A 16,688-nucleotide genomic window follows, 5' to 3' on the forward strand; every position below is an offset into this window, starting at 1 on the left:
CAATTAAGTCCAGTTGTGAAGGACTCTGGAGTTGCGGCGCTCATCTCGCTTTACAGGCAGAGGGTGCCAGCATTTGTCCACTTCCACAGACAGTTTTTCCAGGTCATGTGGCCAGCATGACTAAGCCGCTTCTGGCGAAACCAGAGCATCACATGGAAACGCTGTTTACCTTCCCGCCAGAGTGGTACCTATTTATCTACTTGCACTGTGTGCTTTCGAAATTCTAGGTTGGCAGGAGCTGGGACCGAACAATGGGAGCTCACCACGTCGCAGGGATTCGAACTTTCGATCGGCAAGCCCAAGTGGCACAGTAGTTTAACCCACAGTGGGGATGCTAAAAACTGGGGTCTGCCTGCCACTTGTGCTCTTCCAGATCTCATGGGAGGGGAGAGGGGTTTTGGAGGGACACACAGGTAAGATTTTCCGTGAGGTTTAAGGCGGTGGCCTTTGAAAGGGCAACCAAAATCACCAAGGGCTTGGAGCACCTCCCCTATGAGGAAAGGTTGGCTCAGTTGGTTAAAGAGTGGTGCTGAAAATGCCAAGGTTGCAGGTTCAATCCCTGCATGTGACAGCTGCCTATTCCTGCATTTCAGGGGGTTGGTCTAGATGATCCTTGTGGTCCCTTCTACAATTCTATGATTCTACTATCTGGGAAGAAAGGCAAGTCCAAAGGGACAGAATAAGAGATGTATGAAGTTATGCATGGAATGAAGGAAGTGGGCACAGAGAAGTTTTCCTTCCTGTTTCATAATACTGGAAGGCACAGTAATCTAATGAAGCTGAATACTGGAAGATTCAGGATGGACAAACAGAAGTACTCATTCAACTGCACCAGAGGTAGCGATGGCCAACTTCAGGGGCTTTTAAAAAGAGGCTAGGCAAATGCATGGAGGGCAAGGCTAGCAACAGTGGCTCCTAGCCACAGCGGCTATGTATTCCCTCCCATCTTAGAGGTGCTGTGCCCCTGAAACTCTGTTGCTTCAAATCACGGCTGTTGTGCTCAGCTCCTGCTTGTGGGCTTCCCAGTGTGGTGTAGTGGTTAAGAGCGGTAGACTCGTAATCTGGGGAACCGGGTTTGATTCCCTGCTCCTCCACATGCAGCTGCTGGGTGACCTTGGGCTAGTCACACTTCTCTGAAGTCTCTCAGCCCCACTCACCTCACAGAGTGTTTGTTGTGGGGGAGGAAGGGAGAGGAGATTGTTAGCCGCTTTGAGACTCCTTAGGGTAGTGATAAAGCAGGATATCAAATCCAAACCCCTCATTGAGTCATCTGCTTGGCCAGTGTGAGAATATACACTGACATATGTTTGCCTGACTGGAAGGTGCCATTGAGCATAATACTTCTTGCTTTCCTGGGTGGAGGACTGCAGGAGGACGGGTATGTGAATATGTGTAGACTCCAGCTTACTGTACAAAGGAAAATTCATATCCCTTTGTTCTGCCTGCTTTTGCCCCTGGCCCCACCTACCATTGGCATGTGGCCCCTGGAAAGTTTCCCAGAAGTGAATGTGGCCCCCAGGATGAAATCGTCTCCCCCCCAAAAAAAAAACCTCTTGCAGAAGTTACCTTTTCTTGGTGTGGAATCTGGATATCCTTTAAAAACAAAAAAACTAACAATAGGGCACAGTGCATCCCCAGCTGCTGCAACAACCCTGTGTGTCTTAGTGCTCCCACCTCAGGTTAGCTCTTTTCCCTCCCTCCCAGCAAGCTCCTGCTACTACAGGGAAACTCCTGGCAGAATCTGTTGTCCTGTCCTGATAGCCCTGCAAAAGCTCAGCCTCTTTTCTGCCACATCATTAAGAGCCTTTGGCGATGAGTTGGAAAGGGGTGTAACCGTTGTGCCTCTTCTTACACCTCCTGAATTACCTTGGCTCCTTCGGAGGAGTGGGGGTGTATTGTCCTGCCGTTGTTGTTCCTCCCTCTTAACTCCTTCACTCACTCCCTCTCCCTTCACGTTGACCGTTTCCCTTTCGACAGTTACCAGAACCCCGCGAGCATGCGATGAAACCCCTGCTATAAATGCATTCGTAATTCCAGCCTATGTAAACCAATAAAAAGAGGATTGCAGCTCATAATGAATATATGATTATGTGAAAGCTGACATATTTTGAATAGCACAGTAGGAACAGGCTTTTTATTAGTAATTTGGTGTCCTGGATTTACAGTGTGTTCGTAAGCATCGGGCAGTGGGCCACCTCTCATAACTCAGCTCACTGAGCAACAGTGGGGGGGGGGCGGGGGGAGGTCCTTGGCTGGGGCAGGGGCTGGGAATCTGTTGAACTGGAGGTAGGGATAATTCTAAGTGGTCCCCATTAGCAGCAGCCAGCCAGTACTGGACCCAAGGAATGTGCTCTTTTGCCAGAAGACAGCGATCAAATAAAATAAGAGATGGCTTAGTTGAATCAGGCCAGAGGACCATCTGCCCCACCCAGCCTGGTGCCTTCCAGATGTTTTAGAGTACAGAGAAAGCTGTCTTGTACTGAGTCAGACCATTGGTCCATCTAGTTCAGTATTGTCTGCACTGATTGGCAGCAGCTTTCCGGGGTTTCAGGCAGGGGTCTCTCCCAGCCCTACCTGGAGATGCTGGTAGTTGAACCTGGGGGCCTTGTGCATGTGCTCTTCCACTGAACTAAGATTCTAGTCCTCACCGTTTCTATTAGAAGGGGTGATTTAAGTACAGGCCACAACCGTTTTAGGCGTGTCTGATATGTGTGCAACCACACATGTGCACATTACAGCAAACCCAGGAGTGACCCCAAAAGGGGTGAAACAGGGTGGAGCAGGGGTGCAATGGGATCTTAGCAGGCTTTTTCAATGGTGAGTCAAATATACACCATTTCATGAAATGCTGAGTCAGAACATCAGTCCATCTCCCTCAGTATTTTCTCCCAGCATGTACTAGTCTGAGATAAACTGCTTCTGAACATAGCCATTCCATTCCCAGCTCTTGCAGCTAACAGTAGGAGCCCTGCTGGATCAAATAAAAGGTATATTCAGTCCAGCAGGTCCTTCCTTCAGTGGTCCACCAGATGTCCATGGGAATCCCAAAAGCAGGGCTTGAATGCTACAACCTCTCTCTTCTTTGCTCCTCTGAAACATGCCCCATGAGATTTGGCCTTTGTGCTCTGTTTGGAGTCGCTGGCTTGTTTGGAGTCACTGGCTGCTTTTTCCTCTTGCAACTGCAGGCTGCCCAAGTTCAGATTTGGGATTGGGGTTTCCCGAAACTCCAGAGAATAATTCCGCATGTCTTTTCACAGCATCACCAAAGACAGAACCGAGGTCATCATTCAAGGGACATCCAGCCTGGATCCCAACGACCCTGCTGCTATTTGGGAAGAGTATGAATTCAAGTGTAAACCTGGGGACCTACACAGGAGACCCTGCCTCATAAGTCCATACCACTATCGCCTGGACTGGCTCATGTGGTTTGCTGCATTCCAGGTGCGTGCCCAACACAGATATGAGGCTCTAGTCCAGGGATAGTCAACCTGGTGCCACCCAAACATTGTTGGACTACAAACCCTATTATCCCTCACAATTGGCCATGCTTGTGTTTGCCACTCCAACTGCCTCTAGAGGGCACCATATTGGCTACTCCTGCACTAGTCTAAAGTTGCTTGAAAGAGCATCCATTGGGTGTAAAGTGATTTTGATTAGAGCTGCAGATCTCAACAAAGAGGGCCTGCTGAATCAGGGCCCTCTAGTCCAGTATCCTTCTCTCACAGTGTCCAACAAGTTGCTTGTGTGAAACGTGCTAGCAGGATTCGAGCACAGAAGGACTCTTCTCCCCCTCCCAGCAACTGATATTCAAAAGCATTTCTGCCTCCAGCTGTGGAGGCAGAGCATAGCAGTCATGGCTAGTAGCCATCAGTAGCCCTCACTAGCCACAGAAGGACCAGTGTTTTCTGTATTCATGGTGGCTTCAGTTGGAAGCCACAGCAGCCCCTCTGACCCTGTTGTCCACATTTCCCATTGTCTCCACTCTGCTGGGCGTCAGTCTTGACCTGAGTACCTCATGGGGTTGCTCTCTGTTTTGGCACTCAAAAAATCAGAAGCTTCAAGGGCATTAAACTAAAAGCCAAGCAGCAGTTGAAGAAGGGAGAATGGCCCTGATGCTTTAACCCACAGAGTCTTCTCACTTACTAAAATAACAAGCAGGAACTCAGGGATGTAAATGCTAGAAAGCCACATGCAAGGCTCACTTGGGATCATGCTCAGTGACACAGTTACATGCGCACACTATGCAATGCTTTCTCCAGACTCTGTAATAATATGCCCTACTCAGGAAGGAAGCCATAGATGCGGCACAATTCGACAGCTTCCCTTTTCAGCTCAAAAGCAGCTACCTGAATCGCCACAGCTTATTTTTGAGCCCCCAAATCAAAATGGGCTTGGAAATTAAAATAACTATCAAAACCAGTGGGACTGAGGCCCATCTTCTTTTTTCTTCTGCTCTATATTTTGGAAAGTTGTATTTGGACAACTTTTAAGGTATTATTGCCAGATTTTGTGGGGTGGTTCCTGTAACTCCAATTGTAAATACATTAAAGTACAATAAGCAAGATATAAAATACAGTTAAAGATCAAGATGAATGCTTAATCCACAGGCATGGCATGGACTGCCTGAATGAAGCTCACAGACCACTGTTGGTCCGGGGACCATAGTTTGGGAAGTCCTGTCCTATAGGACTATTTTGGGTGTTCATATCCCCATGACACCCTTTTACAGTGGTGCCCCGCAAGACGAATGCCTCGCAAGACGAAAAACTCGCTAGACGAAAGAGTTTTTCGTTTTTTGAGGTGCTTCGCAAGACGAATTTCCCTATGGGCTTACTTCTTGCGAGTTCTTGCGAGTTTGTTTCCTTTTTCTTAAAGCCGCTAAGCCGCTAATAGCCGTGCTTCGCAAGATGAAAAAACCGCAAGACAAAGAGACTCACGGAATGGATTAATTTTGTCTTGCGAGGCACCACTGTATATTTTCAACAGGCCTTTATTATCATCCCAGCCTGCAGAATAACTTTCAAGGTTGATGGCACTGGTACTGTGGGCTGCTGAATGGGGCCAGCTGGAACACCTGAGGCAACCCAACACTTGACAAGCTGCTGAAAGCCAAACAGGGCTGGGAGGTGGATGGAGAAGATCTTTTCCCATCCCATTGTGTGGCTCGTGACAGGTTGCTCTTTACACCTCATCACTGCTTGATATACAACACTCTCTTGTCCAGGCTTCCTGAAAACAGTTTCCCCTTTTGAGGCGAGTGACAAGACTTCCACCAGAGCAGCACACAATCTGTTGAAAGGAGTAGGCCCAAAGCCTGTCATGGCTGACCGAGGGCCCTTCACTTTTCACATGTTTGAATAGCTGGCACATCCGAAATTTCAGACGCTTGAGGATTTGTCCTGGAATGCCCGGCCCTGAGGAGCAATTTGTTAGCAGACTGTTGCTTAATTGCTGCCCCAGAAGTGCTTTTAATTGTATTTCATATAATGCAACACTGCTTCCCAAGAAAGGGCTTCTGTTACCATAATTTTATTAGCCAAATATAATATCCTCTCTTCATTTCTCTCTCTCTCCTTCTTATAAGCCACTCTTTGTTTTGAGTGTCTCGGCCTCCCATGAGAGCCGTAGCTCTCAATTAGTGTCCTTCATTTGTTGCTGGCAGAGACGTGACCAGTCCGCTTACACACTTGCAGGTCTTCCTCTTGTCTGCAGAAGAAATCAGGCAGCTATTTGATGCTGAGTACACGACAGTGAAGAGGAATCAATGTGACTTCCAAATACCTCAACATACATTCCCCACCCCCAATTATTCTTCTAATAACCATAATATGCTTTTGATCCTGAATTAAAATTGGAGGTTTGTGACACGTTTATACCCCAAGAAGAGGCCTGTCCTTTGAGGCCAAAGGTAGCTGACCTGGGGATTGGGCCATAGCTGAGTTATAGAGCATCTGTCTTGCATCCAGAAGACCCCCAGGTCCAATCCCCAATGGCATCTAGGGCTGGGAGAGACTGCTGCCTGAAACTCTGGAGAGCCACTGCCATTCAGTGTAGACAATATTGAGCTTGGTAGACCAATGACTCAGTAGAAGGCAGCTTCCTATGTTGTCAGTCTGTTGTTTCCCTCTTATCAGTTGTTTCTCTGGGAGTGCTTCCTTGTGAGAAAGGAGGAAGGCCAAAGCATCATGCAGAGAGGCAGTGGGATGCCTCCTCTATGAATTGAAGCATTGGAGCCATGAGCATCTTTCGTTATGTAATTGATACATTTTTCATATGATGTAATGACCATCCCAGTGGCTGCTTATAAGGCAACGTGTTTGCACCATCTTCCAGCCAGGGGTGCTTCTGTTTGGAATAATACTGGCCTAAGTTGCTGTGGGGCTTGTTTGCTTTTAAATCCTGCTTTATCCTGGAGAGATGCCCACAGAGAAACCCACAAGGAAGCTCTCCTCTGCAATCCCCATTGAAAAGAATGGAGCTGTTAGAGCAGAGCTCAGAAACGTCAGACATGTAGATTATGAGAGGATACACTGAATTTATTGCAAACACAGGGTGTGTCTTGAGCTAAGTCAACTTTGGAGGACAATGACTCAAAGCCAGCAAGCATCATCTTAAAACTTCTTAATAAAGAAATGTGCATGCAGAGAGAGAGAGCTTTTGAAGTATGCAGAGTTATAGGGTAAGGATTTTCTTATCCTTTTCAGATTGCAAAACTGCTGTACAGCAGGGACTCCATGCCTCCTTTGTTCTGGACAATAGCTAAGCCCACTCATAGTACTCAGACAATGAAGACCAATAGCCTTTGATAATGTTGATAGTGGCTTTTAAAAGCCACTATCTCTGCATTATTATTTCAAAGTTTCCCCTCTAACCCAGGGACAATAAGTTGGGCTCAGGAACACTTAAAAGAGACTTGCCTGTGGTTTCTGGAGTAAGCCACCTGTTGGGAACCATCCAAGTTACTTGTGGGGTTTAAATAAATAAAGGGTGGCACAACCTCTGGAAACTTCCCAGATTCTTTGCTGGCTAAGGCTGATAGGATTTGTAGTCCCAAACAGCTGGAGGGCACCAGATGCAGGAAGACTGGTGCAGCCTCAAGAAAGTTCTGTTATCTGACTCCCCAGAAGCAGGATGGCAAAAACCTTTGAGGTTCCTTCTTGTGCCTCCCAGTGTATACCCTATTTCCAGACCAAGGGCTGCATTCCCACCTGGGCAGCTTTCCAGGGGCCACGTGTGGGAGGGACCAGGTGCAAAGGCGGCAGGGGTCTCTCCCAGCCTTAGTTGGAGATGTTGTCAGGGATTGAACCAGGGACCAGACGCTCTACCACTGAGCTACAGCTCTTCCTCTAAGTCAGGGTAATAATTCCTGAAGCATATCAAATAAGAAATCATAATAAAGTTTGGGACTGAGGCACAGAGTCCCATTTTAAATGGAAAGGGTCATCAGAGCTGTTTTGAAAGAGGCTTCTCCCAAACTATTCCAATAAGAGCTTCAGTTGCTCTCAGAACCCAATGTCTCCTATCCACCTGAGACCCTCCTATCCCAGAGGAGAGGAGTCACAAATATTTAACTGGCATATAGCCCCAAAACGCTGAGTAACCCTCTGAACTTCGGCATGGTCATGCAGATAGGATGGCTGAATTTTGTTTTCCTACACTGTCCCCTGCTGCTTGCTTAGTATAAAATCTGCCTGCAGAGGACTGGGCAACACAGAAACCAAACCTGGGGGTAGGGGAATCCCTTCTTTGCAGTGCCTGAAATTCATTAGGAGGTCTGGAGAGCTTTCCAGGTACAATTTGCAGTGCTATATTCTTTTTTCACCCACTCACTGAGCCCTACATGTTTCAGTTTTGCCTTTGTTCAGTGGGATGTGGGGCTCAATGCAGGGTAGAGACTCGGAATAGAACCGTGGACATCACGGTTTGAATCCTCACTTGGTTTCATTTGTTTGTTCATTTATTTATTGAAAACATTTATAAATCACTTGCTGGGTTATATCCAACTAGCTTGTAGTAAATCCACTGCAATGAATAGATCTAAGTTAGTCATGCCCATTATTATCGGTGGGTCTGCTCTGTGTAGGACTAATGGTGACTGCAAACGTTATTTTTTTTTATCTTGCAAATGGCGTACAGGATAAAAACAGTACTCAATATCATTGAAAATAAAATACATCAAACCAGTAAAACAGTAGTATGAAGTTATTCCCTGTTCTTTCCTCGAAATATGGCAAATCAGCAATTGCTTCTGGCTCCTCAGTCCTAGATGTGAAGAGGCTAGCCATGTTTATTTGATAGTGAAGGAGGTGTATTCTGTATTTATGTCCTGAGGTTTGGGGCTTCTGCAAAGTCACCCACCCAGGAGCACCAGATTGGCAGAGGCTGTTCTGCACATCCACATGGCTTATTTAATTACCTTATTGCAGCAATTTACAAGCCTTCTATAAGAAGTGATCTAGACAGTTCTGATCATTTGTTGTTGTTGTTAGTTCAAGAAATCCAAGAACGCCCCCTGCCAAAAATAAATCAGTGCCATTTGGAAAAGCCCACCATCTTGATTCCAAATGGTGTCCAGTGGTACCCCAATGTAGACCAAAACCTGGTCTATCTTGTGCACTGTCATGCCAGATTGAGTAATGGTTTGGTCCGCCATCTTGATTCACAGTGGTGTCCAGTATTCACAGTGGTGTCCAGTATTCACAGTGGTGTCCAGTATTCGGTATTTTAACATAACCGAAGACCCACTCCTCCATCTTAGGTACTGTTATTCCAAATTGGGCAACAATATCCCAAGAGGTGTCCAAATGCATAGAGAACAGATGGACAGACAGACAGACCACTTATTATTATCCTCCTCCTCCTCCTCCTTATGTTCATCCTCTTCCCCTCCCATGTGTTCTTTTTCAAGACTTATGAACAAAACGAATGGATAATCCACTTAGCCGGAAAGCTTTTGGCCAACGAGAAGGAAGTTTTATCTCTGATAGCCTTCAATCCGTTCGAGGGCAAAGCCCCACCAAGGTACGCCTAACACACGGGAAATGCAGTGATGATGTAGGATTATTGTTGGCCACTCCCCCCCTGCAAGTAGCATGGCCCTTATTGTTGTGAATAATAAGGGATCCTGCTTGCTGACTTCCCTGGTTGGCCTCCTGTGAACAGGAGGTTGGACTAGATGGGCCTTTGGATCCTCATACATCGTTAAAAGAGGCAGTGTGTTATCATGCTCAGAGTAGCCTTCTCCAGCCTGAAAATATAGACATAGAGACAATAGGATTCTAGAGTTGGAAGGGACCCTGAGAATCATCTAGTCCAACCCCCCTGTAATGTAGGAATATGCAGCTGTCCCATATGGAGATTGAACCTGCAACCTTGGTGTTATCAGCACCATGCTCTATCTGACTGAGCTATCCAGCGGTGCTCAGTCGAAATACACATCCCCACCCCTGACCAGTTTGAGGGAGGGGCCATTGGCCTGGTTACCTCATGAACAGAGATATCTTCCAATGGAAACTGACCCCATGGGTACGATTTTTTCACCTTTTCTCAAAGGGATAGAAAAATAATGGAAATGGATAACATAGTTTGTAGTTGGGGGCAAACTGATGGGGGGGGGACACCTTCCCATTGTCCGTTTGGGTCAGCACTTCCACTGTGTTTGTCCCACAAATGGAAATCCTCCTTCCACTAGCTAAAGGAATTTCCAAGTGAGTTAATGCCTTCAAAATGAAAAGCTTTAGAGCAAAGGAGGCAGGGGGTTGTTTGGCCTTTTTAATGTTACACTTGCGAGGGAGGGGGGAGGGGTAGTTGTTGTTGCAGCCAGTGTGATAAATATGGAATGAAAAGCAGGTGACTTGGTTATTACTATTTTTTTATTATTTTTAATGACGCCATTGTGGAGTTGGGAGCAACCTAATTGAGTGTGAAACTTGACTTCAAGCAAAGTGAAGTTTGCAAAATGTCCACACGCGAAATATCAGGGCCCAGCCAATGGTTTGTAAAATATTTAGCCACCATAAATCTGAAATGCTGGAGGTTTCAGCTAAGAAAATTAAGAAGTGATTTAGCTCGCTGTTGCAGGAGGCGGTTGCAGCCACATGAATGTGGTTTTGCTTAAGTGAGAAAGGACAATTAGATTTCAATTAGGAAAGAGATTGATACTGGTTTTTTCCAGTGTCACAGAACATTAGCTTGAAAGTCAACAGCCTGCTCTCCTTATGCCCCAAACCTAAATTTGCTTGCTTGGAAACAAATCCCAGCGGAATCGTAAGGAGGGCAGCAGTTAGCACCAACTTTTCCTCGAGGTCTCCCCCACCCATGAGAATCTAGGGGGGCCACAGCTCAATGGTCAGCCACATGAGCAATGAGCAGAATGTGGTAAGCCTATCGCCTGGTGTGTCATGAGTTTGACATACTGCAATCAATCTACTCCACTGACAAGTTCTAAAGACTTTCGTTTCCAGGCATGCATTGCCCTCCTGCAGTTTGATGTCTCTTGACAATGACCATTCCGTGTTGGACAGAGTGACATTTCAGCGTCATTGTACCATGAGCGTTGATACTTCCCATGGACCCCCTCAATTTGTCATTTCTGTAAGAGAGCCTAGCATTGAAAAGTAGGGTAACATTTTCGCAGTCTTGCCAGTTGTGTGTGTGTGTGTGTGTGTGTGTGTGTGTGTGTGTATGAGAAAGAGAGATTGTGTGCTTGGGTTTCCCCTCCAAAACCATCTCATCTGTTCCAGAGGGACAGCTGCAGCCTCTGCAACTAATTACAGCTGTCTGGAAGATTTAGACCCTGGCCATAACAGCTCAAATATTGCTGCTAATTTTTAACACTTTCACAGTTGGGAGATGTCATCGCAGGCAGATAGCTGGTTGCATCTCAGCCGCACAGCTGCTCCCGGGCTTGAGAAGGAAATTGCGGAATGTTGATGTGGAAACAAATGGCGCTTAGGCCTTGGCAAGGCGAAGTGGGGAGCTGTGGCCTGCCCTTCTCCAGCCGGGCCTTTCTGAATGCAGGATTCAAGGCATGGCAGAAATAAGAACCAAGGAAGCTGCCTTCTAGCAACTAAGACCACTGGTCCATCTTGCTCAGTATTGTCTACACTGACTGGCAGTGGTTCTCCTGGATTTCAGACAGGGAGTCTGGATTTCAGACAGGGAGTATCTCCCAGTCCCAGTAAAGGGACCCCTGACCATTAGGTCCAGTCATGACCGACTCTGGGGTTGTGGCGCTCATCTCGCTTTACTGGCCAAGGGAGCCGGCGTACACTTCCGGGTCATGTGGCCAGCATGACTAGGCCACTTCTGGAGAACCAGAGCAGCGCACGGAAACACCGTTTACCTTCCCGCTATTTATCTACTTGCACTTTGATGTGCTTTCGAACTGCTAGGTTGGCAGGAGCAGGGACTGAACAACAGGAGCTCACCCCGTCACGGGGATTCGAACCGCCTACCTTCTGATCGGCAAGTCCTAGGCTCTGTAGTTTAACCCACAGCGCCACCTGTGTCCCATATCTTCCGGTCCTACCCGGAGATTGAAAGTGATTGAACCTGGGGCCTTCTGCATGCAATGCAGATGCTCTACCACTGATGCTCTATGGCTGTTTCATTAGAAATAAAGCAAGATTCCAGTCCTCATGACTTTGACTATAGAACTAAGAGAAGCTGCCTTCTGCTGCGTCAAACCATTCACCCATCTAACTCTACAAAGTTTCAGGCAGGGAGTCTCTCCCAAGCCAGAACATTCTACATGCAGAGCAGATGCTCTTCCACTAAACACCACCATCACCCCAGTTTCAGCAGTGAAATCCAATCAGTGGGATTTAGGAGCAGCTGAAAACACACCTTGTGTCACCAAAAGCAAATTGCCAAACCAGCAATAAAGTGAGTTGAATGGGGAAAGATGTCACCAAAAGCTCAGCGGTTTTCCAGAAAGCTAGGATGCTCCATAAGATGGCTGTGTTTTCTCACTTGGGAATTTGGGTGGGGGTGTTCCCCAGGCAGGGAGCAGCACAGTGCCTGAAACCATAGCATCCCATGAAGCAGCCTGCCTGGCTTGCAAAGCTGGCTGGACCTGGGAAACGTCAAGAGGCAGTAATGCTTTAATTATTAGCAGGAAATATTGTGCTTCTGAAAAGTAAACACGGCGGGACTAACACTTCGGTCCCTGGGTTTGGAAGGAGTGTGTGTGTGCGCGCGCGCGCGCTCGTGCATGCATGCACATGCGTGTTGACAGGGGGAAGAGAAGAGAAGTACTGTTCCTCTTAAAAAAAGCAGCTGCAAGAGAAGCAGGTTATTGGCTTGGAATACAGATTTGTCAGGGACAGCTAAGTAGAGACTTCAGTCAGTCACTTTAATGGCTGCTTGACACATAAGGAGTCTCCAAGCGACTTAAAAAAAAATTTTTCAGGCATAAAAGCATGGCATAAAAGCTTCATTTCAGGATGTGCCTTGGCAAGAGGGAAGGGGGATCAAGAGGGGAAGTATCCTTGATTCTTAAATGTGCTGCTTTTTATTTTATTACATTGTCTTCTATTGAATTGGGTTGTAGTTTTGTCAGATGCTCTACTCCAACTTTCCCGTTCCATTCTTTGTTATGCATTTATTTGTTACTTTTGTTAGCCACTTAGGGAGTGGGATAGTTCAACTGGTAGAGCATGAGAATCTCAGGGTTCAAGCCCTACAATGTGCAAAAGAGTCCTGCGTTGCAGGGGGTTGGACTAGATGACCCTTGCGATCCCGTCTAACTCTACAGATTTATGATTCTATAAAGATATGAAATATATATTTATATATCCAGGGACACGGGTGGCCCTGTGGTCTGAATCACGGAGCCTCTTGGGCTTGCTGATCAGAAAGTCACCACGCACAACGGGGTGAGCTCCCATTGCTCTGTCTCAGCTCCTGCCAACCTCGCAGTTCGAAAGCACACTAGTGCAAGTAAATAGGTACTGCTGTGGTGGGAAGGTAAACAGCATTTCCATGTGCTCTGGCACTCGTAATTATATATATATATATATATATGCAGGTTTTGGTGTCTTCGGGTGTCTTCCCGTGTAAGAGTTGGGGTGTCTAGGCGACGTTTCGACGAGGTCTCACTCGTCATCTTCAGGCTGGTGCTTACGGCTTCTTGTTACTGGAACAGAGCAGGATCTCAGTGTTTGAGTTCCTATAAATACTGTTGAGGGGGTGTGGTGTATTCTGGGCAGAGAGGAAGTTCCCAGGATAGTGTGACTTTTCTTCTTTTGTTCCTTAATTACTTGAGGGATATCTTGAGTGATTTCTTGAGTGATATTCTGAGTACCACTTAGGAGGGTCATTAAGAGTGGATTAGTTGCTAAAGCTTTCGTGTCTTGACCTCTTGAGCTTGTGAAGAGTTTTTCTGAGAAGATGGCTGTACTGCACTTAGTTGTGTTCTGGCTTGGCTTCGTGTATAGGGGCGAGCTGTGGTTTTGTGCCCTGTGCCAGTCAGATCTGTGTAGGGATTGCAGGGGGGTGTAGCATCCGGAGGTGCCACTATGGTTTGGCTACTGGATGGTGTCTGTAATTTATCTGTGGAGAGGGTCTGGGTTTGGGTCTGGTGTGGTTGATTGGTGATGGTGTTCTGTGTGCCTCTGGTTCTGGTGTCGGTTTTTGTGGGGAGGGCTAATTTCCAGATGTCTGGCAGGCGGGACGTGTCGTCACGCTTGTTCATGTTGTGAGGGTGTTTCTCTATCTCGATGGCTTCCATGATTATTCTCTTGTGGTGATGTTCCATGTTAAAGAGCAATTTGGAATCTGCAAAATTAATTTCGTGTCCTGTTTCTTTCATGTGTTGGAAAAGAGAGGAGGTTTTTTCTTCTTTTTTGACGGCATTCTTGTGTTCTGCGATACGTGCATTTATTCGTCTGTTTGTTTGTCCAATGTACGTGGCTGGGCAGACTTTGCAGGGTATTTCATAGACCCCTTGGTTTTCCAACTGGATTTTATCTTTGGGGTTTCTGAGGATATTGGCTATTTTTTGGTTGGTGCAAAAGGCTGTTTTGATATTGTGTTTATGGAGGATTTTGCTAATTTTATCTGTAGTGCCCTTGATATAAGGAAGGAGGGCCATGCCATTGTTTTCTTCTGTGTCTTGGTTTTTGGGGGGTGTTTCTTTTTGGATTAGCTTCGTAACCCTGTTTTGCTGGTATCCATTGGCGATTAACACATTTGAGAGATTCTGTAACTCAGTTGTCAAGTGGTCTTTGTCAGCCAGGCGTTTGGTTCTGGAGATGAGAGTCTTGGCTACGGAGTTTATTTGTGCAGGGTGGTGGTGTGATTGTGCATGTAAGTAGCGGTTGGTGTGTGTTTTTTTCCGGTAGATGGTGTGTCCTAGGGAGCCATCAGGTTTTTTGTAGATTATGAAATACCCTGCAAAGTCTGCCCAGCCACGTACATTGGACAAACAAACAGACGAATAAATGCACGTATCGCAGAACACAAGAATGCCGTCAAAAAAGAAGAAAAAACCTCCTCTCTTTTCCAACACATGAAAGAAACAGGACACGAAATTAATTTTGCAGATTCCAAATTGCTCTTTAACATGGAACATCACCACAAGAGAATAATCATGGAAGCCATCGAGATAGAGAAACACCCTCACAACATGAACAAGCGTGACGACACGTCCCGCCTGCCAGACATCTGGAAATTAGCCCTCCCCACAAAAACCGACACCAGAACCAGAGGCACACAGAACACCATCACCAATCAACCACACCAGACCCAAACCCAGACCCTCTCCACAGATAAATTACAGACACCATCCAGTAGCCAAACCATAGTGGCACCTCCGGATGCTACACCCCCCTGCAATCCCTACACAGATCTGACTGGCACAGGGCACAAAACCACAGCTCGCCCCTATACACGAAGCCAAGCCAGAACACAACTAAGTGCAGTACAGCCATCTTCTCAGAAAAACTCTTCACAAGCTCAAGAGGTCAAGACACGAAAGCTTTAGCAACTAATCCACTCTTAATGACCCTCCTAAGTGGTACTCAGAATATCACTCAAGAAATCACTCAAGATATCCCTCAAGTAATTAAGGAACAAAAGAAGAAAAGTCACACTATCCTGGGAACTTCCTCTCTGCCCAGAATACACCACACCCCCTCAACAGTATTTATAGGAACTCAAACACTGAGATCCTGCTCTGTTCCAGTAACAAGAAGCCGTAAGCACCAGCCTGAAGATGACGAGTGAGACCTCGTCGAAACGTCGCCTAGACACCCCAACTCTTACACGGGAAGACACCCGAAGACACCAAAACCTGCATTCCTGTACCCGTGAAAATCTACGAAAGCATATATATATATATATATATATATATATATATATATATATATATGAATTAAATCAGAAACTAGAACAAAGCCCCAGAATAATCTATGGAACAAACTCAATTAGAGAGCAGCAGAAGCTTTCAGCAGCAAAACCACCATCAATAGATTGAGTGGCAATCCCAAGGCAAAACTTGGGAGCAGGCAGTGAACATAAAAAGGTACCATGCCTGTCATAAAGGGCAGAGTGTCTGTGAAGGGTTGGCATGTGCCCCAGGGCTGTAGGTTGGGGTGTCTGACACATACACACCCCATAGGATCTTGCAGCCAATGGAGGCTGCTGGTTACCAGTTGTTAGGTATGGATAGGTGTATTTGATCATTTCAGTTTCCCTCACTTTATCCTATTTCCAGTCTTAAGTTCACTTCCCCACATTTCCACATCAGTTTGCAAATGGTTTGTTTTTGAAAGTCCTTATGAAAATCCATCAGCAAATTTCTCCTAATATGCACACATGCACAGCCCATGTTTCCTCATATTGAACAGCTCCTTTGCCTGTCTACTCACTTCCTCCCAACAGACTGCCTTTCCCTGTGATTTGGTGGTGGACTGTCCCCCCCCCCCCAAAGCACTGACCATTTTGTCAAGTCTCAGCTTCATAACCTCCTTCCTGCTCTTCCTTAGCAAACGTCCCTCTGACCCCTCCTTCCTCTTCCTCGTCAACATCCAACTTTGCACAATTCCTGCCGGCCCGAGGATCCTGCGTATCATTTTGCACCCTTTGCTTTTCTCCTTCTGTTCTCCCTCCTGCCCAGACTGACCTTCCACTTCTGCTCCAGATCTGCACTGTTCGTCAACACTGCATGCCAAACGCTGCTGGTTCTTTTGCCCAGAGAAGTTGGAATGTTTGTGAACATTCCGTGACACCCCAGCAGCTAGCAGAGGATTTGAAAGGTGATGTGCAAGAGCACCATTAAAAAAAAAAAGGTTTGCGCGTATAAATCTCCTTTGCAAAAAAACCCAAAACACCTTACTAAACAAGAGTCCATTCGCTCAAGGTTTAGCAAGGTGTTGCGAATGTGTAAAGGGTTCTTGTTATTTAGCCACAGGGACTCCTCAGCTACAGCTGTATAACATCCCTGAGGATCTAGTGTTCGGCGGAGGGGATGGAGCAGAGGGAAAGGCAGCTGCTCCACCTTCCTGCCCAACTCAGTGGCTGTTTTTGTATTTGAGTAGCGAAGCGAGGACATTCCCAATGAGCACTGATGTGATGCTGACATGTTTATAAGGTGGGTTATTTTATTAACTTCTCCAGCAAAGCAACATGGTGTGGTAGTGTCTCCGAAGCACCGGCCTGCTCGGCGCAGCCTTGTCAGAGTGTGC

The 16,688-nt window shown here is 46.5% G+C and overlaps 2 protein-coding genes and 1 long non-coding RNA gene across 8 annotated transcripts in view; all 3 read left to right on the plus strand.

Annotated features, from left to right (window-relative positions):
- LMF1 (lipase maturation factor 1) overlaps nucleotides 1-16,688 on the plus strand; it is a 158,551-nt gene that overhangs the window by 140,582 nt on the left and 1,281 nt on the right. For all 6 annotated transcript variants that reach the window (XM_083473827.1, XM_083473825.1, XM_083473828.1 and 3 more), the window contains 2 exons: nucleotides 3,258-3,441; nucleotides 8,909-9,021. In XM_083473827.1, coding sequence (XP_083329953.1) covers nucleotides 3,258-3,441; nucleotides 8,909-9,021 — 297 coding nt within the window. The remainder of the gene's footprint in view (nucleotides 1-3,257; nucleotides 3,442-8,908; nucleotides 9,022-16,688) is intronic.
- LOC310692732 lies at nucleotides 321-1,537 on the plus strand. Its single transcript, XR_014518868.1, has 2 exons — nucleotides 321-1,030; nucleotides 1,267-1,537. It is a non-coding gene; the product is annotated as an uncharacterized lncRNA (long non-coding RNA).
- MEIOB (meiosis specific with OB-fold) overlaps nucleotides 16,518-16,688 on the plus strand; it is a 235,691-nt gene continuing 235,520 nt past the window's right edge. Inside the window, exon 1 of the mRNA XM_083473774.1 lies at nucleotides 16,518-16,537. The gene's annotated coding sequence lies outside the window, so the exon portion shown is untranslated. The remainder of the gene's footprint in view (nucleotides 16,538-16,688) is intronic.

The sequence above is a fragment of the Podarcis liolepis genome, assembly GCF_965112155.1.
Source record: "Podarcis liolepis genome assembly, chromosome: 14".
Classification (NCBI taxonomy): Eukaryota; Metazoa; Chordata; class Lepidosauria; order Squamata; family Lacertidae; genus Podarcis; species Podarcis liolepis.